Genomic DNA, 25495 nt, shown 5'->3' on the forward strand with positions numbered 1-25495 from the left:
GTAGGGCTTGAGATGAGGCTACTTCAGCTATTCTGATCGCTGGGTCATTTGCTAGGTAAGGCTCCAAATTGGACGGAGCTCCGTTCTCACCAACAGCGTGTCCAGCAACAATATTTAAATGATGTTTCTTTGCCTATATCTTAAAGTAAAGTATTTTTAACCAGGAGCCAGGTTTTACATTAAAGATGTTCTTAAACTTTACTTCATTAGAACCATGTCTAAATGGAAAATGAGAACTCCTTTCTGCCCACTCTTAGGCCAGATTCATTTAACCTGATCTGTAACTATTTTACACGGTCTGTAAATATGTACAGAAAAACAAGAGTGTCACATGTATATCAGACATCCATGGAGCATCCTGCACACCTGGATGTCCGGGGGGGCAGGGGCTGTGCCTTCAGCCTCCAGTGGCACTCTGGTGTCCACTTACTTTTTTATTATGCAATCCCAACTTACTACTTTGCACATGATTGTCCAAATCAACCTCTAATATGCTTAAAATTGCATTTGTTTTATTTTTCCTATTCTGGTTTCAAAATGTCATTTTGTACAATCTCTACTGAGAATAAAATAAGCTCATTTTTAAAACAATTACCTAACAACACGCTGCAGATAAGAAACTGCATTTTCTGCTTAAGTGTTTTTCTTCCATCTTAAATTGCATCTGGTATGAATGATGTCTAGATTATTGCTCTTCGGGCTGGTACAAATAGGAAATCCTCTCACTTGTTTCAAGATATCACACTGCTGAGAAGACTAGCCTTCTGATCAGCTAAGAAATAATCCCATTTTTTCTTTAGTACCACACTAGACAGTTTGATTTAATTATTATTATAGACATTTACATAAAGCTTTCTTCTGAAGAGTTTTAGTCCATTTAAGCAATGCCATTACATAGAAAGAGAAACTCTTTTGAGAAAATGTAATGGGGCATAAAAAATAATAAAACCTACAAAATACATTTATTCAAAGATTTTAATAATGAAGAGAAATTGCAATTCAGACTGAAGAGGCAGAAGTGGACTCCTCTCTCACTTTAAATAAAGCGTGATTAAGCAGGTGCAGTATGGTGCTCTGAACCAAAGGGCAGCATCCAGTACTGTCTTCCCCCAGAGTAGGCTCATCTCAAAAAAACTATGAATTCAGATATTCACAGGCCATAAGCAGAACTTACTGAAGATGTGGAACTGCAATTCATTTTAACAATAATGCTACAGGACACCATTGTATGGCTAAAGCAAAACCGTTAGGGTTTCCTAGGTTCCCCTTTATTAAAAGGTGTCCCATGAATCAGCATTATCTTGTGAAGTTACTAGGAGGCATGGGAGCGCAGCCCAACCACTGCCCTTTTGAAGACCCAGGGAAACAAAAAGGCTTTGTCCTTATGTCCCCAGCTGCCTCCTCGCACTGCTCCCTCTCTAAAGGAAGAAAACAATCACATGCGTATTTTGTAGAGTAAGTTGTCAAGAGCCGGACATATATAACATAAACTACTATAGGCTTTGCTCCAGCAACTTCGCCCTGAATAATGCGCCCTATACTTGAAGCTATAGAACGTGAATCAAGTTACTGTATGAATGATATTGTATTGCTGCTCAGAAGGAAGAAACAAAGCACCACCTAGCCCTTGCGAGGGAAGAAACAGAATCGTAGAGAATTTACAGTGTAATAATATGCAGCAATGTCTACTTCTTATGGGGACGCCCTCAGTTTAAGTCGTTAATAACAAGGGTCGAAGGCATGAATGACACCACAGTCATCATAAAGCTTGCACAGTCAGATGTGAGCAGGCATAAGAAAAAAATTACACAAGAACTAAATAAACTCTAGGAGGACAAGGGAGAATAAAACATACTTTCCTGTTTTGTTTTTATATTTCCTTTTATATCTGGGGTTGCAGGCTCAATTTTCTTAACCAATATATTTTATGACAAACTTATTAACTGAGCATCCGTCACTTATAACCCAACTAACCAAAACAACAGGAAAAGAGGATTAAAAGCCGTAAGGATATCAGTTCTGAGAAACGATTCTCCTGGCGTAATCAGCAGAATTTCTTCTGCTGGAACCTGGGGTAAGCAGAACTCGGAACCTCAGCAGGAGCCAGAATCCCAAGCCTTCCCTCGAGCAGAGCTTCTGGAAGTAGAGCTAGGAACAGCCAAAAACTATCCCAAGTCTCCAAAAGCCCCGCCTCCAGCTCTGGGCTCATTTATATATCTCCTCCCAGAGTCTGTTCACTGTTCACGGGATCTTTTCAGCTAGCAACAACCAAGCTCCCACAGGAGGTGGTTGGTCTAGTGGATTAACCTCACCTGTTCTCTCACAAGACCGTTCACCACCCACACTTGGAAAACAGGTTTATCTCTCCTTCGTGGAGTATTATGCATGCAGGTTTTATTAAGATGCTAAGATGTTGTACTCGAACTCTGGCTCTTCTGAACCTACTTAACGAGCCTAGTATGCATGTGTGAAGTGAGCTCAAGAGGAAATTAAAGCAGTGGTTTACAAGGCAACTCGCTGATGCTTCCATGCTGATGTGTAGGGGTGTGTGCACACTATGTAGGCTTGAGCAAGGGAGATCTGTACCCAGGAATCCAGAGCCAAAGCAGCTGCCACGCCTTCCCTCACAGGGCACCCCTACTTTCCCTCTGCATCTGTCTCCCACCCTCATTACATCTTCCTGAATCTTCCACAGACTTGTGCTTGCACAGCTCTGAATATCCCACCCATTACAACAGGTCGATCTTCATAGCTGCGACTACTTTGAACAAAAACAAAACAGTAGTTTAGGTGCTCTTTTTACCTAGAACTTAAGGAAAGCCTTTCCAGAAGTGAGTCACATGGATGGCGTGGTTGCTGTGACCGCGTGGATGACCTAGAGCATCAGAAGATTCTGGAAGTCTCTGTAGACATCAGAAAAGCACTCCATATAATGTGTGATAAAGGGCAGCAAAGCCTCCGCACATGCAGTGCAAGGGGATTCGCTGTTGTTCATTTGTTTCTTATTAAAGTTGAATGATGCCATATAAGTGGGCTGCACTGTCTTGAGCCATATTTCACCCGATGCCCAAAGTAACAGGGCACAGATTCCCTTGACACAGGAGAAATGAACACACACTCTTCTCTATGCACTTGGTAAGAATATGTATGCTGCAGTGTAAAAGGCAGAATGTCCCCCAGAGAGTGTTTTGTCTATCTTTCCTACATCTATTGTTGTATGCAAGGGTCCTCCAAGAACAAATGATTGCCCTACTAGAGTAGAAGCAAGTAAAAATAACCACCAAAATAGAAAATATATCACTTCTGGAAGCAATTTCACTCATCCAGGTTAAAGAGATCGACACAATTTTTTAAAATGCAAAGCTGTATTTTTCCAAAGAAGGTATTGGTCAGCAAAGGCATGCTCACGTTTGCACTCCTTGCAGCACTTGCCGTCCACGTAAGCGGGAGCTGACTTAGGAGGACAGTCAGGGGCAGGGCAGACCAGAGTCTCACACTGGATGGTCCCGTTCTGAAAAATAAAGAGTATTTAAAGAAGTTCCATGTGGGGACTTAGTACTTCTCACGGCTTTCAAATCCATTTCATAGATTTCGGGCTCTTCATATACAATGTCACTATTCTCTTTTCTTTAGCAGTACCCATAATAGTGTGGACCACAGTAATGCCGGGTGCATTTTACAGTTGGGAATGGTTCCCATTTTTGCCTAGCAATTGATCTTTACAAAGCAGATCTGCATGTTCTATAGGGATGAAGGATATAAGCTCACAGGGAAATAGTAAGCTGGGGGGTGCCCTGGAACACTTTACTGTCCCTGGATTACTCACACACCATGTGCCCAACTGGATGCTCTGACTTTCCTAGTTGCTGTATATGCCTCCTCGTTTGGGAAGGTTTCACTACAATTGTAAAGTGTTATAATTTTATTATATTGTAATCTTGAGGAAAAGCATATTACACAGAGATGCACATATGTGCGTGCATGCACACAGACTGCACATGGACAAACTCTTACCCAGATGCACACATGTGTGTACACATATGTGAAGATGCCCTCAAGTGTACAGATACACACTCACATGTTCACATGCACAAGGGCACACAAAAGTATGCACACATTCACACAGATTACATGCCACTCCCCCTCCCCTTTCCTCTATCCTTTTCTCTCTCACACACACAGAGACACATTCACATACAGGTCACTTTGTTTTAGATCTTTCATGTGCATGATATTCTGCTCCTGAGTCAACTTCCTGCGTTCGGGGAAACATTTACAAAGCTCCCTCTAGGAGATCCATGATCCTTAACAAAAATCTAGCTTTTTAACAGAATAGTTCAAGGGGAATTGGAAAGTTTAAAACCAAAATTGTCTTGAAGCTTTCTTTGAAGCATGAATACAGTTTTTAGATAATAATGGACTAAAAATAATTGCTGATAATCACATTTATTTAAATTGTGTAGTGTGTATTCTCCAGTTGCCAACTATTAAAGACTATTTAAAATCCATTATTTATATAATTCTGTCTACACACAATATTTAATGCTCTATATAAGTCGATTTATTTATAATTTATTATTAAAAACACAAGGGAGAACTCCCCAGAAATGCTAAGGGATATAGGATATAGCTAATTTGACCTGATAACTTCATGTATACACAGCTAAGCTTCATGGTGTCCTCAAACCATAATTGCTGTTACAGCCAGAGAGTGGCTTTAATAATGTAACACAGTTCTTCAGAAGTGACCAGGTTTGCTGGCATTATAGTGTTGCATTTAGAGAAAATAGGTCTTGAAATTTTCATGATTACATTGTCTTGATAAATATTTTAGCAGCAGGGTCACCTGAGTCCCTGTCAATGTGAATGGTAGGCATACCAAGCATGTGCAGTTCTTACAGCCGTCGGTCCAGGACTCAAACTCTCGGTAGGTGGTCCCCTTCATGGTGCATGTCCGCTCACAATAGCACTGATCCAGCCTGTTCATTCGCTGTTCAGCTCTAGACAACTGTGGCACAAAGAAAGGGCTCACTATTACAGCCACTGCAAAATGCAGAGCACCGTAGCAGATATCTAAGAGTGTTACATCAACGAGGGGCCCATCACCACTTATTATAGATCTATCAAGCCTGTACAACTCTAAAGAAGCACTTCCCAACCCTTTACACATAAAAAGTTTACCTGTAGAACAAAAATCACAATTTACAAGACACAAATTCAGGCTAATTCAGAATAACGTCATTCACAATACAAGGAAGAATTTTTCATTTTTAAACAGAATCTAATTCCATTAATATGTTTACTCCAGTAAAAAAAATAACATTTGGGGTTTGAATCACATAAATAACAAACTACACACACACACACACACACACACACACACACACACACACACACACACACACACGGCCTTCAGAAAATCCTTCAACACTATGCAAAATTTAAAATCTGGTGAAGTTGTCAGTGAACTTGGTATGTGCTTCAGACTTCAGTGAATGAACCTACAACTATAGCATAACAGTTAAAAACTGTTCATTTCCTTGACCCAATTTGGTATCCATATTTTTACATTGTCTTTCCACATCCTTGCTCACAACAAAAGCTAAATAGAAATACATAATAAAAACTAGGCAACCATGTATCTTGCAGTGGTAAAGCAGAGTGTAAACCAGGTTATCTGCTCCATTCCTGACTTACTGAGTCATTTGTTATACAGATGGCTAGGATTTAAATATTTATAACCTTCATCAGCATCATAACGATTTTTCCTTGAGCAAGGATTCCAAATTATATGCTATAAGGACTGTCTCAAGGATGAAAATATATGGTGATGAAGGAGCTGTTGAGAGTCACGAGACTGTGCAGCATTCCCGGTGTATTTGTGAGTCATTTTTACCTTGGCTGACGTCTTCGATAAAATGTCCTGCAGCTCCATGATTTTCTGTACCAGCCCATGGAAGTCGTTGCATGTTGGACAGGCTGCAATTACAAATAGGACATTGATCAAACTGCATTTGTAAGGGGTTCGGTCTGATTAAGTCTGCGCCGACAGCCATTCTGTGTGTGCTCCAATCTCAAACTGACATTCTGGACAAAATGAAGCAAAAAGCACACTTCTCATGACAACACACAGCGCAAGACTAATAGACTTACTTCGATTGAGGTCTGGGCACTGAGCGATGAACCCCTGGGGCATGACAAGTAACTGCACATCTTGCATTATCCCCTATGTATAAAAACATGAAAGAAGCATTATTTTCACTCATGAAAACACGAAAGAAGCGTTATTTTCATTTACCTAAATTATGCTCAATAGTCAAGTTCCTGAGCAAAGTGTGAAGGAACAGATCTACCCAGATGCCTGGATCTACGGCCCTCCTGGGTCTGCCCCTAACAGGCAGTGCCAGGGAAAGAGATTCACCGGGCAAAACAGAATTACCTACGCACTTCCACCTGGCTAACTTTTTTTAAAGCCATAAGACTAAATGTCAAGATTCAAGGATGTGGCCATCATCTTATTGTTTTGAGAAGTTATTTTTAGTTCACCACAGAAACAAGAATTGAAAGTGACCTTTAAGTGTTGGCATAAAAAATCACTTTGGGGTTTCTCACCACAGACATGAGACCAATTTTGTATTAACAGCGATCAAAAGGGAAAGGGTGGATAAACCGAGTCATGGAAGCTACACCTACTTGAACGTTTCTCATTTTTTCACTGGGAATTTTTTAAAGTTCATCTCTCAATTCAGAAAGGACAGTGGATTTAGTAAGCAGATATAGCAAGATGTAGTTTAGAGTGTTTAGGAACCCAGAAAGTTTAGAGGGAAGCTATTGAAATGCCAGCTGCAAATGTCCCACTGTACACAGATGGCTTCATGTTTACACATCCTTAGCCTGTAGGCTGCTGGACTGATGGGCTCAAAGCAAGGCCAATGGTAACCAAAACCACCTCCTCTAACACAGTCCAGCCTTTCCTCTCTCCTATCTCCTCTTCTACATTTCATGTAGCGATGCAGTAACTGTGCCAATATGTTATCAAGAGAATAATATTCCTATAAAGATTTACAACCCAAATAGTGATCTGTGTTTCTTGTACATATTTACAGTGATTAACAGTACGTGCCCACGCGAGTGGTAACTTTTTTAGTGACAAAGTGACAATTACTAGATCTATTCTTGACTCTGGTTTACGGAAGTAGCTTGGGTGAAAAATCTTATGACTCGGTAGTAGCACCATGGAAACCAGGCTGGTGTGTATCGTGTGCAGCTGATGCAGTGCACACGACTGCTGGACAATGTTCTCAGACCACAATAAAGATGGCGCACCATATAGATGCGTGTGATTGGTGAGTGGGGACTGTGAGGCCACATCTGAGCTCCAAGACTGCCATAATTAAATAGAAGAGAGACTTGAAAATCACAGCATGCATCTGCCGTCCCTTGCATGGGAACAGAGCATTGATTTTTAGGGCTTTAAAGAGTAGAATCAATTCCACACATCTGTCACCCAGTAGCTGCCTGGCTGTTGGAAGGTTATTTCACCTCACTGGGTAGGTCAATGCATATTTATAAGGATAAAGGACCCTTACTAACATTTTCAAAGTAAGGGATTAAGTGGAGTACTACAGTCCAACCACCTGGATTCCAGAGAACAGGCAATATTAAGTTTTCACACTCTACTGGCATTGTATACTTGGCTTAGAATGTTGGATCGACTGGAGCCTCCTCACGCCCGAAGCCCACAGTTCCACAACTCGCTCATCATTGTGTAACTTAACAATGGTCACATCACTGGGAAAATGTTCCCTCAACAGCTGGCGGGCAAGCACTTATTTATTTATTTATTCATCCTCAAGACTTGCAGGCATTCAGTTGGGACACCTTAAGCATTTATTATTTATTTGTTTATTCATCCTCAAGACTTTCACTCAGCTGGGATCCTTTTGAAACCCTACACTGAGGAGATTCTGAGAGCTTCTAAGTTGTCGGTAGAGATAAATGTTTGACCAGTTGAGGAAACCATAACTAATGCTTTCCACATGGGTGATTAATGTTTTTGTAAAAGTATCATCAAGGGTGAAATTTCAGTGGTAGAAAGTTTGTTTCTATGTTAACATTTTCCATTGAATTTATTTTGAATTCTTAAATTCAAAAATGTCAAGTTGATCGCTGGCTGATGCTCATCTCTACAATATATAAAGATCAAATGCAGATGAGGAGTGACTCTTTTACCAGTTTAAAAAAACGTTCTAAGAAGCAGAAATAGAAAACAATTAGAAATGTGTGCAACACACACACACACACACACAGATGTTTTGTTTCATGCCATAAAAAGTAAAATATAATTTTCAAACTCACTGGAAAATTTTTGTATTTCTACTTCATGCTCAGACCTTAACCAAAAGATACCTTAAAATATCCATGTGCGTTATTTCTCTGTCCCAGCCAAAACGTGGTGCCCACAGGCAAGTCTGTAGATGGCATCGCCACCACTCGTTCATAGATTCTGAAAGACAAGATAGACCAGAAAGGCTGTGAGCCGACAATGGTCTCCTAGAGTCTTCCAGTTCTTGAAATGAGAACAATTTGCTTACTTATTGCAGTCGATGTGTAAAATTAAATGGGAGGCACTGATGGCTAAGGAGAGCTTGTGCCACTTGGCATCGGCCAGTATATAAGGAAACACTTCCGTGTGGGGACGGTGAGTGCCAGAGCGGTAATGTAGTCTGATCTCGTTCCGATGGCCACTGCTTTCCAGTTCCAGGTACCTTCATAGAGAGGAGCCACATGTCAAAGGTAAAATTCAATGATGGCTATGCTAGCTTCTGTCTCCAGAGAGATAGAGTAGACCCTCAGGTTCTGTTCCCCTACAAAGTTCAACCAGACATTCCAATTAAGAAGTATAACAGCTGGACTAGTAGAGCATGTGTGATATGAAAGTTCAGGGGAGACCGCTGGGGGCTAAAGGTTTAAGTGGGGTTGGGAAATGAGGCTGTGGGAAGGAGGGAGAAGGAGCAGGAAGAAAGGAAAGAGTTGTTGACTAAAGCTAAGACTGTAGTAAGAAGCTTTATGAAACCCACTAGTTTGTAATCTAATATATGTAATATATATGTGGACAATTAATATTAAGGTATGTGTTTATGCATGTATGCATGTATGTATAAACAGAAGTATCCCCACATTAGTGAGCAATGTTGCTCCCAGAAGACATGGGTGAAAGTCTCAGTGACAAGTACAAGTTACCTTGCCACACATTGTTGGTCAGGGAAGACCCAGAAACACCAAAAACAACATGACGCATGCCATGTTTTTGGTTGCCTACCATAACCAAATAATAATAAGACTTTCTTGCTGAAGGCACTATTTTAGTTTCAGGACACAGGTAAATCTTTTTGAGCTGAAAATATCCCCACTGGGTAGACTGCATGGTACAAGCTGCTGAAGAAGAAAAGACATCAGTGACATCACCCAGTGCTGGACTCTGACTACTGTGGAAGTCATCTGTCAGGCAAGATGTCCACACTGGATACTAGTGACTGAGCTGTTGATGGAGTATCCTACTGCTCTCCTGATTGGATTTGGGGCTTGGGGCACAAGCAGTAATTCATGAGGGGTGCTATTAACATTGTCAGAAGACAAGACGATGGAATTCATAGGCCATGGGGGGATCTATTGATGTCATTTTACTCAATGATCATGTTGTCAACTTGCCTTCTAAATATTTATGTTTGCATCCCTAGACTTCTGTTGTCCTCAACCGTGGTCATAGGAGCGTCTTCATAATAGTACATGGTGATTAATGAGGAGACATATTAGTATGCAAAGTAGTGAAAAAGTGATTGTGGGCGCCAGCCATAGGTAAGACGATTGTGCCACCACCGCAGAGGCTCAGGGAGAATGACAGCCGAGGGCAGAAAGAACGTAAGTACTACAGAATGAGGAGGATTGCTGGAACATTCTGTCTTCTGGCCATGGTGTAGTCGGTGCACACAAGAATCCACAGTAGCTGATATTACCTCACACAAGACCTGTGCAAGATCGCACCAGTAAGAAAGTCCATAATGTAACATAGAAGGAGGAAATCCCATGGTGTCTCAGCATAGACAGAGAACCATAGGCAGCTAGTGACTGCTGAGAGAGGGAGAGGTAACCTCTTCCAAGGATAAGTCCCCTAATTGACCACCCAATAGAAAGTGGCTAATCCATCCTGAAATCATCAACACAGCAACAAAAATGGACTCAGAAGGTTGCATGTGTATATGCATATATTATTGCTACATATATATGAATATTTATTGCCTTATATACACATATATTATATATACATACATTTGCATGTATAGCAATAATAAAAGAAAAAGAAGACATCAATTTGAGAGGGATTAGGGGGCTAAAGGAAGGATTAGAAGGTAAAAAAGGAAGGGAGAAAGTGATTGATATTGTATTTAATTTTTTAAAATTCCAGCATGGACACAGGGTCTGATGAGGCCTCACGCCTAGCTGAGGAGCTACTGGTAATTGATGGTTGCTAGAAAAAAGAAAGTCACTTTCCTTTAGGATTGTGGTTTTCCATCTCTGTGAACAAGCCCACATCCATGCATATATGGAGGTACTAATTGGACTCAGTGAATTAAAGATAAATTAGTAAATAAAAAAGGAAGGGATTAGGAGGGAGATGCGATGGTGTGTTGTAGGGTGATTGAGAGTGAGCAAGAGGTGAATATGACCACAGTGCATTGTATACAAAAATTTCAAAAAATAAATAAAAATGTAACAACCAGTAAGAAGGAAAAAGGAGAAAATATGAAATAGGTTACCCAAAAGCCAAAAACTTAAAACTGCATTTTACAATTAAGTTTAATCAGTATTATAAAAACTTTATGAATTTGTGATAATGATGTCTATTTTAATAAATGTAAAAAGGGGAATTAGAGTTAATAGCATGCCCTGTCCATCAAACACCTCTCATTTCTTGGTAGTGAGAGCATTCACAGTCGTTTGTCCTCGTGGTTTTTAAACATACAATAAAGTATTAACAACCATTTACTGTGTTGGATAGCACTAAAGGTTATTCTTATTTAACTCCAATTCTCTACCTATCACCAACTTCTCTCTGCTCTCCCTTCCCTCATACATTTTCCATTGGCTGGTAACCACTATTCTACTTTATACACCTAAGGGATCAGCAGTTTTAGCTTCCACTTTTGAGAGAGAGCATGACAGTTGTCTTTTTCCACCTGGATTTATTGCACTTACTGTAGTGTTTTCCAGATTCATGCAAATGACTAAAATTCATTGTTCTTATGAGTAAGCAGTAGTCCATATGATATATAAATCACATTTTCTTCTAATTCATGGGCACTCATGCTGATTCCATATCTTGCAAGTGTAAATACTGCTGTAAAAGCTATGGAAGTGCAGATAGCTTTCACACACAGACTCCTGTTTAGACACTTACTCAGGAAGATGGTGGGGTAGGAATGCCATATGGCTTTTCATGATGGATTAATTATTTTTCACTCTCGCTGAGGATGTACAACTTTCCTTTTCACCATATCCTCATCAGTATCTGTTATCTTTGGAAAAATAACCACACTATGTGGTAGTTTGGTAATATTAGTCATTTTAAAGATGATAATTTTATGAGTAAACTTTATTTTATCATGTAATAACAAATACTCATTAGCTTATCTTCAACCAATCAGTTCTTTAAGAACAGAAAAGCACTTGCTTTTTAAAAACAATTAACATCTGCAAATGTGCCAACCACTTCTATATTCAGGTTAACTCTCAACATATTGGGACAAGAGACACACTGCTACAATCATGCACCCTCCTCCAGACAGAATCAGAAATCCTATTTATATTGAAATCCTAGATTTGAAAACAATGACAGCTCACTGACAAGAAGAAGTCCTCATCTGCTACAGATGACCAACTTTATGATCGGTGCAACTCAGAGAGGGCACAACTGCAAGAACCTAACTGCAGTGGCTCTCCATACAGGCTTTGAACTCAAAGCTCTACTCTGTCCCCCTCACTGATGCCTGTGACCTCTCCCTGCCTCCATTTCCTCATGTATACAAAGTAGGATCCCCTCCAGAGAGGAAACGCTCACGATGGCAGCATTTCATTATTATTTGTACTTATTATTCAACACCTTCATAAACTCCACCTCTGGAAGTCAGCCCTGGAAATAACAAGTAAACTAAATATATTTTTAGATCATTTTATTTTTATTTCTGAGATTATTACATAATTACATCAGTTCTTCTTTTCCTCCCTCCAAATCCTCTAATATACTCCTCCATGCTTTCTTTCAAATCCATGGCTTCTTTATTCATTAAATGTTACATATATATATACCTGATCAGTCGGTATAATGTAATTGTATGTATGTTTGTATGTTCTGAGAGCTGACACTTTGGTGTTAGATAACCAAGTAGTGCACCCTTCCTGAAGGAGACTAGTTCTCCTGCTCCCAGCATTCCTTAGTTGCCTGTAGTTCTTTTAAGTAGGAACATGCAGAGATCAGGAGACAAAAACTAGAGGTGAAACAGAATAATCCACTCACAGGAAAGTTGACCACAGTGATAAGAAGGGGCTGTAGGAAAGTCAGTAAAGATACAACAAATAGAAAGAAATGCAGTGGTCCGACGGATACTCCAACACCGTGAGCTTGGTGGCCCTGGCCATTCCACGTAGAAATCTACGTCACCTAACTACTTCCAGTGGTTCTCTCAGATGTAGGAGAGATGAGAAGAGAAAGGAAAATGTACATTGATTGGCATCCTTTATAAAGAACACACTAACCCTAGTCATGTGAGTCTGTTTGTTTTTTATATTTGGTCATCAGCAAGGTAGAATAATTCAGAAATTTAAGAGACCACAGAACCTTAATTCTGTCCCTACTGTACAAAATGTGGAAATGGGGGAGTTAAAATTCTCTCTAAGCTTCAGTTTCCTTCCGTATTAAGTGGGAACAATATGAATGGAAATCTCATATAATTATAACAGAATTAAATTAAATATGATCAAATATGTATATTGTGTGTTTCTGGAGAAGGGTTACACAATCCCCACACATCACTGTAATGATTTACAGTTCTATGGTGTGGTCACGCTTTCTACAGAAACACCATGAAAATGTCACACTTTATCATTTCTTAATTAACTGTGAATCTCTGTGACAAAAATTATTTTAATAAGAATCTACACAAATAATGACATTACAGTTTAACCAACGAGTAGAAGATTCTGTGGCATTGTATGTGTTTAAAGCATCCAGTGAGAAAGGCAGAACAAAGCAGGATGGCAGGGAGGCAGGCCACTCAGGGAGCATGGCCTCATATGATGGCAGGGAGGCAGGCCACTTAGGGACCATGGTCTCATATGATGGCAGGGAGGCAGGCCACTTAGGGACCATGGCCTCATATGAGGGAAGGGAGGCAGGCCACTTAGGGACCATGACCTCATATGATGGCAGGGAAGCAGGCCACTTAGGGACCATGACCCCATATGATGGCAGGGAGGCAGGCCACTTAGGGACCATGGCCTCATATGATGGCAGGGAGGCAGGCCACTTAGGGACCACGGCCTCATATGGTGGCTGTAGAAAGCAATGAGTTCTTGAGAGCACCTGGCTTTGCTGTCGGAACATTGTAGAGATCATGAAAAGTTACAAGGAATTGAGTCTGAAGTTAAACCGGTGGATTTCTTTTGCTAAAGAAGGTAGGAATAATGGACAACCTCTGAAACATTACGTAATGGATGTAAACATGTTTTTGTTTTGATCCCGAGTGTAGAATGTGAAACAGACTTGTGTGAGAGTGTGCAGTGCTTGTTTTCTCGAAGCAAGGTGTTTGTTTGCTAGAAGAGGAACTGTCTCCTGCGGGGGAGGGGAGCACATGTTCTTTGTCAGCTGATAAAAATCCTAATATGGATTCTGAGAGGATGTGTGTGTGTGTGTGTGTGTGTGTGTGTGTGTGTGTGTGTGTGTGTGTGTGTGTGTGCGCCCAAAACCAGAGGCTGGGTTTTTGGTTTTGGTATTGCTTCATATCATTTGGCTGTGAGAAAGACATGCTCCAGAGAACGTTTCGACATTCCGAGTTCTGGCTGCTGCAGTTTCCGTCACCCTTACTGAATTTCTGGTTTGCTGTTTAATGGGTCTGCTGGAATCCTGGCAATGAAAAGTGGAAATGCTCCAAGGAACTGAGTCTAAGAGGGTCTATTTCTCCTAGTCCAAGCAACCTCTTTTCTCTCCTATCTAGGGTAGGTGGGTTGGAAGGGAGGCATAAGCATTAAAGAACCCCAAGTAAAGTAGGTTTGAAAAAGTTCAAAGCCTACAGCATAAAAAAAAAGGAACAATAAAGTTTTTTCATAATTAATATGTAATAGAATAACTGGTGAATGAGGAAAACTGTCCTGGTGCTTAGTCTGAGCACTGAGAAGCAAATGGCTAACCTTTAGAAATGAAGAAGATTCAAATGGGTTTACCTAAAGTGATAGTCCCAGGTGCTGACTTTGACCAGTTACATCAATCAATGATCCAAGGGAAGAAAAGAAGCTCACTAGGTATATAAGTCTGGAGAACAGCAACATCACCCAAAGCCAGAGAAGAAAGTACAAAAGTGTTATTTCAAAGGGACAGAATTTAAAACCAATTGGCAGGTCACAGTGCACTAAGGAAAGGCTTACAGCCAGGCATGGGAGCAGGAAAGCCATGGGAGAGGGAATCATCAGCCTAGGGAAGTGCTGCCCAGAGTTCAATAGGATAGAGGCTTGTAATTGGGAACAGAGTGTGCTGAATTATACTGAGGCAGTAGAGCTGTGCCCGACTGGAACGAACCCAGTAAAAAGCAAGGGGCAGCACAGGGGGCCAGCTAAAAGAGATGAAGGTATTGCCAACAGGAGGGGTGGTTTTACTGCCTTGAAAATATTTATACACTGAAAACACACACACACACACACACACACACACACACACACACACACACACACACACACACACCCCAGAGAAGAGACAAATTAAAGTGCTAGAAAGGATGAAGAGCCCTGATGTACCATCCTTGAAACAGGACAGGACCTGCTCTACAGCTGCAGAGCCAGGAAGAAGGAAAGATCCTCACGGTTACAGTAAGCAATGGGAGCAGCTTTGGTAACTCTCTTTTGACTTCTAAGTGAAGATATATGACTTAGCAGTGAGGAGGGGAAGATGGGACCCATTTGTCCAGGCTGAGAGAGCAAACAGACTAAAACATTCAGCATTGAGGATGTGTTAGCATGCAGTCAGACAGGGCACAAAGATCAGTCAGTCAGGGTCAGCCACAAGAGTACAATGGAGGCAGGAAGGGAGGGGGGGTCTACAGTTGGGAATTGGCAAACAAGTACTGAACTCACAGTTCAATTTTTGAGTACGTGTAGATGAGTGACAGATTCAAGATCTTGAGCAAATGCAGAGAGTTCCACTGCCCAGTTGATCACTGATGTCATTGTTTACTGAAGCACACCGCATTCTCATCACTCACATATGTAACTCCCAATGGCTCTCTCTTACTGCTTTTCACACAGATTACTAGATCCAGTCACCTTGCTAAATCACTTTGCCTACTCATGACAGTTTTACTGATGATTACTGTAGGTGTAGTGAAATGAAGTCTTAAAAGCCACAAACACTGGTTTAGAACATTCAGATTCACGCTCCTAAGAATCCATGCTTCCCGTACTCTCTTTACGTCCTGGGCACTGTCGTACAACTGAGTGTGTATGTGTACATATGTGATGTGCACACACAGGTACATGTGCTCACATTTGCGAATAGGAATTGAGACAAGGAATAACGAGAAGCTGTCATTTGTTCCACACCCTGGAACAGATTTCATAAACGTTTGCTCCCTAAAGATCTGCAGAACATCATACTGAAGAGAGTAAAGTTAGCGCCTGAAGACTTCAGGCTTAACACACGAAGGGAGCAAACACTGACAATTTCCCTATCTCCGCCATTCCTCCTGATTTTCTGTATTATCTGCTGGTTGGTATTTTAACTATGCCATCACAGAAAATAATTTACTATTAATCCAAATTTTCTAAACTAATAGCATAAGGTTATAAATCAGTAGTCTTTACATGTTTTAATCTATTTGCACTGTTTATATTTGCTGTGTTACTTGGTTTTCTTGGTGGAGTCCAGCTTTGAAGGCTGAGCAGCTGGCAGGTCCCAGGCACTGCAGCAGGCAGGTGGCCACTCCTGTAAAGTGAGCCAGCCTAGTGAAGACATTTGACACGTTTACACTCTGTCCTTTCTCTTTTTCCAGAGTCTAGTCTAATGCACATTTTCTTCAAGTTTTGTTGTTCTGTCTCCTGAACTAAATTTTGGTAGGCCCATTTTGTCTAGATTTCCCACTATGTTTGTCTACAGTTTTGAAAACAATCTCAACTTCCTTCAAAATCCTGTTGTGTCTTACTCAGCATTGACTCGTCCAAGGAGCTGTCTTTTTCACTGTTCCTCTGTGTTGTGATTTTAGACTTGATTTCATCAATTTTGCTATGAACACTGTTATTTATTTCCTTCTGTTAATTTTTGTTATGATATGTTCTTTTTTATTAAGTTTTTTTCCATTTTTATGTGGAGAGTCATTCCTAAATCCTCTTTTAGTATTTCTTTTGCTACTATCACAAATGTTTTGGTATCCTGCTTCTCCATTTTCATTTTTTAAGTATAATTAAATGTTTTCCTTTCAATTTGGAAGAGACTTGCCACCTATTTAAAAGTTCAGTTCCCATATAAACTTCTGAAACTTGCTATTTCATTCCACTATAATAAGAACATTGCAGATATAACTTCCTTTTTTTCAGTTTATTAAGAGTTAATTCACTCATGTCTAAAGAAAATTCCAGGTGCTAGTTAAAAGGATGCAATCTGCAGCCATTGAATGGAATGGCCCACAGACAACTGAAGCCCATTGGTCTTTGTGATAGCATCATCCCTGTTGATGTTTCTGTGTCATGTGTCCAGTACGGAGGGCGTAGAACAAAAATTCCGACTATTGTTGGATTGAAGCCTATTTTACTCTTTATGTCTAATGATGTTCTGTACAATTGGTAGCTCAAAAATTAGGTGCAAAATCATTTATAACTTTTATATTTCCTTGATACATTGATCCCTTCATGTCAGGTAGTTACTTTATGTTAAGAAGGTCTGTTTTAGCAGACACCAGCCAGTGCATCTGCATTCGCTCATTTCAAATTTTATTGGACTGGAATACCATTTTCACCCTTCAATCTGTGTGTGCATCACTTCTGATAATGTGGTTTTCTTGTAGGGAGCATATTGGGTCTTTCTTTTTGAATTCATAGAACAAACTTGTACTTTTTAACCCAGAGAGTTCAACCATCTCAGTGCACTAATTATTCAAACGTAGGTATGGCCTTCAGTGTGTCATCTTGATGCTCGTCTGCTTCTTGTGCGGTTTTTGTTTCTTTTGTTTCTATCATCTTTCTGTGTGTAATAGTCTACTTATATATTGATGGGTTTGGGTTGTTTTTCTCCTGTAGTGAAATGTACACATTTGTGTGGTATCATAATGCTATCTTTGCTTCTTCTACTTCTTGGCATAGGGATCTCTCAAGCATCTTCTGTATGGCTGGTCCACTGATCATAAATTTCCTTCAATTTTTCTTTCCTTGGAAAGTCATTACTTCTTTAATTTTGAAGGGTAGCCTTGCTGGAAATAGAAAGCTGAGCTGGTGGTTAATTTCTTTCAGGTCCTGGAATCCATCATTCCTGGCCTTGAGGGGTACGTGCTATAAAACCTGCTTAGTCAAGGAGTGCTGGCCTTAAGTGTGACAGTAGCTTTTCCCTTGAAGCTTTTAAAATGTATCTCTGTCTCACACTTTCAACAGTTTGACTATAGTATAACAAAGCGAGGATACCTTCTTGTCCTGGCCATTGGGCTTCTATTGGCTGCCTGTGCCTGGGTACCTACCCTCCCCAAGATTAGGGACATTTTCCGCTATGATTTCTTTTACCATTTCTCCTGCTGTCTTGCTGTTTGCTTCTTCCTTTGCATATGCTGATGGTAAAGACATTTTTCAATGACACCCCAAAGGTTTTGGATGTTCTTCTCTTCCTTTTCCCTTTATTTTTTAAGAAAGAGATATCTCAAAAAAAATCTATCTTTGAGCTCTGATATTATTTCTCTTCTATAATATAAACTATTTGTTTCAATTTGTTTCAAACTACTGCTGGGTGGAGCCTCTCAAAGGACAACTGTGACAGACTCCAGTCTGCAAGCATAGCTGAGTACCGTTAACAGTGTCATGGGTTGGCTCTCTTCAGTAGGGTGGGACTTGAGTTGGGCCAGGCCCATTGGTTGGACATACTTTCAATCTACCTGTTCTATCTTTATCCCTACATGTCTTATAGACAGGGTAAGTTTTGGATCAAAGTTTTGTGGGTGGGTTGATGTTCTCCTCCCTCCACTAGGAGTCTCATATAGTTAGAGGCTGCTGTCCTCAGTCCCATGGCCCCTGCTGCTGAGACTCACAATCAAACATTGGGCAAAGCACATGGAGTCTAATGGAAAAGTTGGGCGAAGGATAAAAGAACCTAGCCATGACAAAAGCGCCAAAAGAAGGCCAACAGAGCTAACTAACAAGAGCTCAGAGGGGCCTGTGGAGTCTGAAGCGCCAACAAAGGACCATGCGTGGACTGGACCTTGATCCTTTACATAGATGTAGCCAATGGGCAGCTCAGCTTCATGTGGGTCCACTACTAAGGGGAATAGGGGCTGTCTCTGACATGGGCTCTGTTGCCTGCCTTTTGATCACTTGCCCCTAATGGGACTACCTTGGGAAGTCCACAAGGAAAGAGGACAAACTCAGTCCTGGTGTGACCTAATGAGCTGGCATGAGTGAGTAGGGGGGCTCCCCTTTTGTGAGGAATAGGGGAGGTGGAAGGGAGAGGGAGGGTGAAACTAGGAGGAGAAGAGGGAGGGGCACTATGACCTGAATGTAAATAATTAAATTTTTTAAAATGTTAAGATAAAAAAAATTGTAAAGAAAGAAATATCACCATCTTATTGGCAGTTAATATGACTATTAACTTAGATAATAAAATTCTACAAATAAGCTGCTAGAATTGGTAAATAAGGTAATAAGTTTGCTAGATTAAATATTAATCTATTTAATTCCCAGATCAAATATTAATGTGCAAAACTCAGCTGTAATAAGTAAAAATAAAATGAAATCCTAAACAATGACAACTAACATAACATCAGAACAGATTTCCAAGGATAAATGTAACCTAAAAGTGTAATAACTTTATAAGAAACTTTTAAAAATTCTTAAAGAAATTGGAAAATCTCCTATAAATATACAATGAATACCCCAATCTATGTATAGAATTAAAGCTGATTATAAAATTTCAGTAAAATGTGGAAAACATAAATATATAAAATAGTCTGGAAATAATAACAAAAGATACAGGATTGTCACATCAAAATTATTCTAAATTTAAAACTATAATAAATAAATTATGTCACATGGACTCATGCATGATATTTAAAAGCATAGTAATTTAACTATATGATGATTTTAGAAATATGTGATTATAAATACCTAATTAGAAGAAAGAAACAATATTTCTTTTAGAAACAATCTCTTTGGTGATAAACTTAATTTTGGAGTTCTCTGAGTTTTGCATATGGTTTGTGGGAAGAATGTGGAGGGTTTAGAAACTGGGCATTTTTTAAGCTCTCCAATGCTGCCAGCAGAGCACAGGATGATGTTCTGACAGGACCTGGGAGGATGCAAATACTGAGAGTGCAGACAGTGGAAGCCTCACTCATGAAGTTCCGGGGGGAATAGCGACTCTCTCCTCACTTGGGATGAACTGTTGTTGTGGTTTTCTTGCAGAAGAACTAGCTCCATGTAGCCTCTTTTCCTGGGAACCCAAGTGAAGCTGAATTTGAAGTTGAATTTGGTGGACTTTCAGGAGGCACCTACCCAGGGAAATAAATACTTCACCCCGGTCAGTATACAGGAGCAATTGCTGCTGCGACTTCCCTGCTATGACGGACTGCGGCCTTGAACTATGAGCCAACAAAAAAAAAAATTCCTTCATGAAGCTGGTTTCTTGAGGTGTTTTATCTCAGTGACAAGTAATGGTCACTAAGACAGCAGGGTGTCCCTTGAGGTTTGCCAGGTTGAGAAAGCAGCATCTTCATCTTCTTCCCAAACTCTTACATCTCACTATTCCTTTGCAATAAGCATCATTCTTATTTCAGACATGGTCATAATGTCTTTCATGAACTTTGGAATGACATGTCAAACAAGGAAATTGAACACTTGCTTTGACTACTTCCATACAAACACTGCTTGTCATTATTTTCTGAAATCTCAAGGCTACACCTCTATGTTGTGACATAGTTATAAAATACTTATGATTGTAAGAAATGTATTGATACATATCAATTCATTTTGCTTGAGAAACAAAAATCCTATCCAAACATTCAATGTGAATACTGACACAAAGTAGGATTTTTTTTTTCTCTAATGACTGTGGTTCTGGAGAGAAGAAGTGGAGAAAAGTGTTGCAACACTGACTTCTGCTCTAATTAAATTTAAAAATAATTTGCTGACATGCCAGTCCTCCAAACCTACCTGCTCCACTATGGGAGGATCGAGAAATGGACATAGAGAGGCGAATTCATGGCCTATAAGGAAATTACCTGCTCATTGAGGAATCACTAAATTCGTTCTTCAGTCTTTAGTCATGTAGGATGTATTGTGCACCTGTGATTCTAAAAATGTGTCATGTATGTGTGTATATGTGAGAGAGAGAGAGAGAGAGAGAGAGTTGTGATGTGTTGTGTTATGTTGTGCTGTGTTGTGTTCAAGACCATGCACTATTCTCCTTAATTTTCAGGTGCTTAAGTGGTTTTGCAAACTAAATGCATACTTGCAATTCTACTCAGAGAACATTTAAAAAAGAAAACTGAGCTTCCCACAATGGGCCCTTCCTATCTTCACCTTCACCTAAACAGCTGATGCTTGAGTGCTTGGGAGACATCTGCCTCAAGTGTGCAAGACACTGGATTCACCAAGAGTTCAGGTAATACAGTTTCTGTTTCAAACCTTCCTCTTAAGCTCACAGTTTGTGATCCTAGGGTCCTAAGCGTCAGCAGTAACCTGTTAGGCCACTAAACACTGGTGGTAAGGACTCCTCAGCAGCTTTGCAGAAAACATATTCTGAAACTCTAGTGGATGAAAAGCTCTGGCACACAGGCAAGCTCCAAAGGCATCCTGGGAGAACTGTGGAAAGGGACAGTCACTGGGGAGAAGACACTGTCAACACTGGAGCACTGCCTTGTGATATGCTCCAGGGGCCACCATCACTCCACCTAAGGTTCAGGCTAAGAGTCAGAGTAGAAGGCAACAGATATCCCAGGACACTCACTGAGTGCCCTCCTTCTGCTTGCCGCGGTATTAGCTAAGAGTTCCCAAGCAACTGAAATGGGCACAGGGCATCCTCAGCTTCACAACAGAAAAATAGCCTGGCCCTAGGTTCTATGTGACACAGAAATACCAGAGAGAAAAGGAGACAGAGAGAGAGAGAGAGAGAGAGAGAGAGAGGGGGGGGGGGGGGGGGGGGGGGGAGGGGGAGGGGAGGGAGGGAGGGAGGGAAGGAGGGAGGGAGAGAGACAGAGACAGAGACAGAGAGACAGAGACAGAGACAGAGAGAGAAAGAGAGATCATTTTTAAGTTTTGAGCATATATGTTTTGTGAATAAGCAATTAGAAAAATTAAATACAAAATATCTTCCCTACTGTGTAGAGCATATTGATAACTGCATGGAATTAAATAGGTCATGTAATGTTATAGGAGAAAAATACACTTCCAATGTCTTCAGAAGCAGTGAAAAGCATTCAGTCCTGCTTTTGAAGAGAGTGGAGAGGTCAGGACCCTGTTCTAAAATGGGCAGAAAGGGAAGCTGTTCAGACAGTGAGTGGGAGGAGAGGCAGTGATGCTGAGCATCCTGGGCAAATGCTGGTTCCAGTTCTACTGTAAATTCCCAACTGAGACACCATCTCTCAAAGAACATTTCCTTCTCTGTGAACAAGGATAGAAATTCTACCCACTGCTAAGTTATAATGAACATTCAATGAGATGAATTCATGGGAAGGTGGTTATAAAACTGTCCAACACTGGAGAAGCCTAATACAGCTCAGGCTTTCAGGCAGAGAAATATCCGATGTCCTTAAGAAACCAGCAGCTACCACCACACTTTCTCAGCCATTTATCTACCAAATCCGGGTTACCTACCAACTTGGCAGGCACTACAGCAGGCCAAACAAGGAGGAAAGAAGGCTCCATGCAGGCCCTTAAAGAAGCGCCCACCCTTCATTCTCCAGAACAGAATTAAGGAGGTAAGCAGTTCTAAATGCGGGCTTTGCCACATCTCTGGTTGCATCACCAGGCATGCTTACAAGCTGTCATACTTAGGAGTTCCTGTCACTCTATATTGTGAGACCTACTTAGAAATTAAGAGCTTAACAAATAAGCACATTTCCCTAATGTGATAGATAGGAGGTCTTTCAATACAGCCTGAAATCCACAATTCTAGAGGATTAGAAGATTCTGTGCTAGTTCTTTTTTAAAGTACTGGCTAATGGAAAATAAACAAGCAGCTTTAATTTTTGAAATGAAGAAAAGCATGCACTTAAAGTGTTAGAAATGAAAAGCCAAGAACAGACTCCATTCACCACTGCATGGGAATACACTGCAATAAGGAAGGATACAACAGTTACTTTTTCAATGATATATTTAGAGAATCCAAATATCCATTTTAAAATGAAAGTGAAACCAGCTAGATCTGTGTGTTTCGGAATGTATTTTGTATAAATACATTTTCTTCAAGTTTGACTACAAGTATTAGATTTAATACTTTTATGTTACTCACATCAGTAAAAAACAAAATATCTATTACAATGGAAATAGAAGACGTTTAAGGAAAGTAAGTGAAGGTTTGATGAGGAACATATTTTGGCAATAAAACTGCAAAGTAACCCCCATAGAATACTAACCAAAGAGAAAAAATGGTGGCAAACCTATGGGCTCGTCAATGTGCTCAGGGGAGGAAGGTCAACACCACCCATGAGCAGATAGTGATGCCATGAGCCTCAGTAGAGGAGTGCTAAACTAAGGCGTGGCAGGCTTTGCCATGGGAGTCCTGCAGGGAGTGTGTGGCCTGCATTTGCATCGCTATCCTGGTTTGGCATGTATGATGACCCTGCAGGAGGACGATAGAGAGCCTATGTTTGTAAGGCCGCAAAGGCTACCAGGTCATGGGAAGAATGGAATGGCTCCAGATGGGAGGAGTCAGTAAAGGACCACAAGGTGAAACTTAAGTCGTTTAAACTTAAAACAATTGCAAAAGAAATCATTTCCTTACAGTTGTTCAAAACACATGTCAACGTCTGTTCTGGTGTTGAATGGGACATTTTACTAACTAGAGAGAATGAAACATTCAGCAATTTGTGTGTCCTGTGGACCACTCACTACCCTCAGCCTGTACCTCCTCTGACTACAATTTTAAAAAAAAAAACTAAAAAGTAAGGAATAAAGGAAGTATGATGTCACATATTCGTCTTTCAAACTGATCAAAGGATAAAAGTCAATGGCAAAAAAAAAAAAAAAAAAAAAAAAGCAAACTATGAATGGCTTTAATTCACCTTCAGCTGTGATAAAACAAATCGATACATGGCTTCAACAGCAAGAGAAAATATAAGACTCTCGCTTTAAAAAAAAATCAATGAAATTCAAGTGCCCACAAAATCAAGGAAGATACAATTTCTTAAGCAATGCAGACAGCATTAACCTCGTTGTCAATAGAGACGACAAAATAACATTTCACCTGGATGTTTTAAAAGGAATACACTAAACTACAGGGGGAAATGTTCTAAATCAGTGGTTCTCAACCTTCCTAATGCTGTGGCCCCTGAACACCCTCATGTTGTGGTTACCCACAACCATAAAATTATTTTGTTACTAATTCGTAACTGTAATAATGTACAGAAGCAGACTGTACATACCCGATATGCAGGATATCTGATACGTGACCCCTGTAAAAGGGTCATTCAATCCTAAAAGGGGTCACGACTACAAGGTGAGAAACAGTGTTCTAAATGAAATGCACTCTATTTCCTTGGTTAATGTGTGGTAGAAAGATTTCTACAAATGTTAGTGAGTGATTTATAAAATCATTTTAATGATCTAATCAGAGGCATAAAACCTATTTGAGTAGTTTAGTCTTCATGTCAGAAGACTTTGCCGAAGAACTAAGGTACATTGTAATGGCCCGTTAGCGTTCATCTTGGGAAAGGCTCCTGAAATGCCCATGTTCACGTCACAGATTAAGTAAAGTAGAATAAATTTTGACAATACTTTTCAAATGTTGGTATACTCTACATTAAATCCGAAACTTCCAACATTATTTTTCCTTAAAGGCTGTGAGTAAAGTCACTTTAACACATAACTAAAATAGGATTTTCTAGCATTATAGCAATTGATAACTCCTTCTCAAATTAGAAAATATCATACAAAATCAAGATCCTAATTGACTAGCAGTCAACTTATAAAGAATCCTAGAAATGTATCTAAATAAAGCATGTGGGTGCTCTTATAAGAATAGATCATATAATGTAAAAGATCAAAGGACAAGCCATGCCCCTGGGTAAGAAGGCTGGTACTATGAAAAGGAAATAGCACATTTTAATTTAAATTTTATACCAAGATTATATTGCAGACAGCAAAAGCTGGTCCATAAGAGGAAGAAGAAGAAGACATGAAGCATAGAACACCAACTCTTCTGAAGTTACAGCCAGGGGAACAAGTCAACCAAAGGATTCGATTCCAGAACAAAAGTATATGGCCCAGAAGCAGCCCTCAGTCCTCATAGAGGCCCAATATGTCAGTGCATGTCTGTGAGAAAAGATTGGACTGTTGGACAAACGGTGCTGGGACCACCTGCCTCTTCTGTCTATATTGCTATCAAAGTTCAAAGAATCAACTTGTAATCAACAGGACTAAAGAACACTGAGACAGGATGTTCGCTGCACGTGGCTTTGCAGATTAACGTAAAGGTTAAAATGTGTAAGGGCTGCAATCCTCCTTCCAGTTTCTAATCCAATGATCCATAAACACCAAATGCCACTATGTTCACTGATGCTACACACACTATTAACCACACATACGCAGACTTGGGATAACTCTTTCCTGTGTGGCTAGTTACAGTACGCTACCACAAGAACAATGTTCATCATCTGGTTCTTATTTCAAACAACTGCTGCAGACCAGGGCAAACCTGCTCTATTTTACATGTATTACACCACAAATTTCCTATACAACAGTTTTAACGATTTCCTGTTTTTCTTGTTCCTAATGCCTTTGTCTTTCTTTTTGAGGTGAACAGTATTCTTCCTCCTCTGCGTCATTA

General features: G+C 40.2%; 1 protein-coding gene across 1 annotated transcript in view; it reads right to left on the reverse strand.

Annotated features, from left to right (window-relative positions):
* Nell2 (neural EGFL like 2) overlaps positions 1-25495 on the reverse strand; it is a 295382-nt gene that overhangs the window by 209772 nt on the left and 60115 nt on the right. Inside the window, exons 5-10 of the mRNA XM_051160259.1 lie at positions 8595-8768; positions 8410-8506; positions 6154-6226; positions 5897-5979; positions 4880-5008; positions 3409-3511 (exon numbers count right to left, since the gene is read on the reverse strand). Coding sequence (XP_051016216.1) covers positions 3409-3511; positions 4880-5008; positions 5897-5979; positions 6154-6226; positions 8410-8506; positions 8595-8768 — 659 coding nt within the window. The remainder of the gene's footprint in view (positions 1-3408; positions 3512-4879; positions 5009-5896; positions 5980-6153; positions 6227-8409; positions 8507-8594; positions 8769-25495) is intronic.

Source organism: Acomys russatus, chromosome 17, assembly GCF_903995435.1.
Source record: "Acomys russatus chromosome 17, mAcoRus1.1, whole genome shotgun sequence".
Lineage (NCBI taxonomy): Eukaryota > Metazoa > Chordata > Mammalia > Rodentia > Muridae > Acomys > Acomys russatus.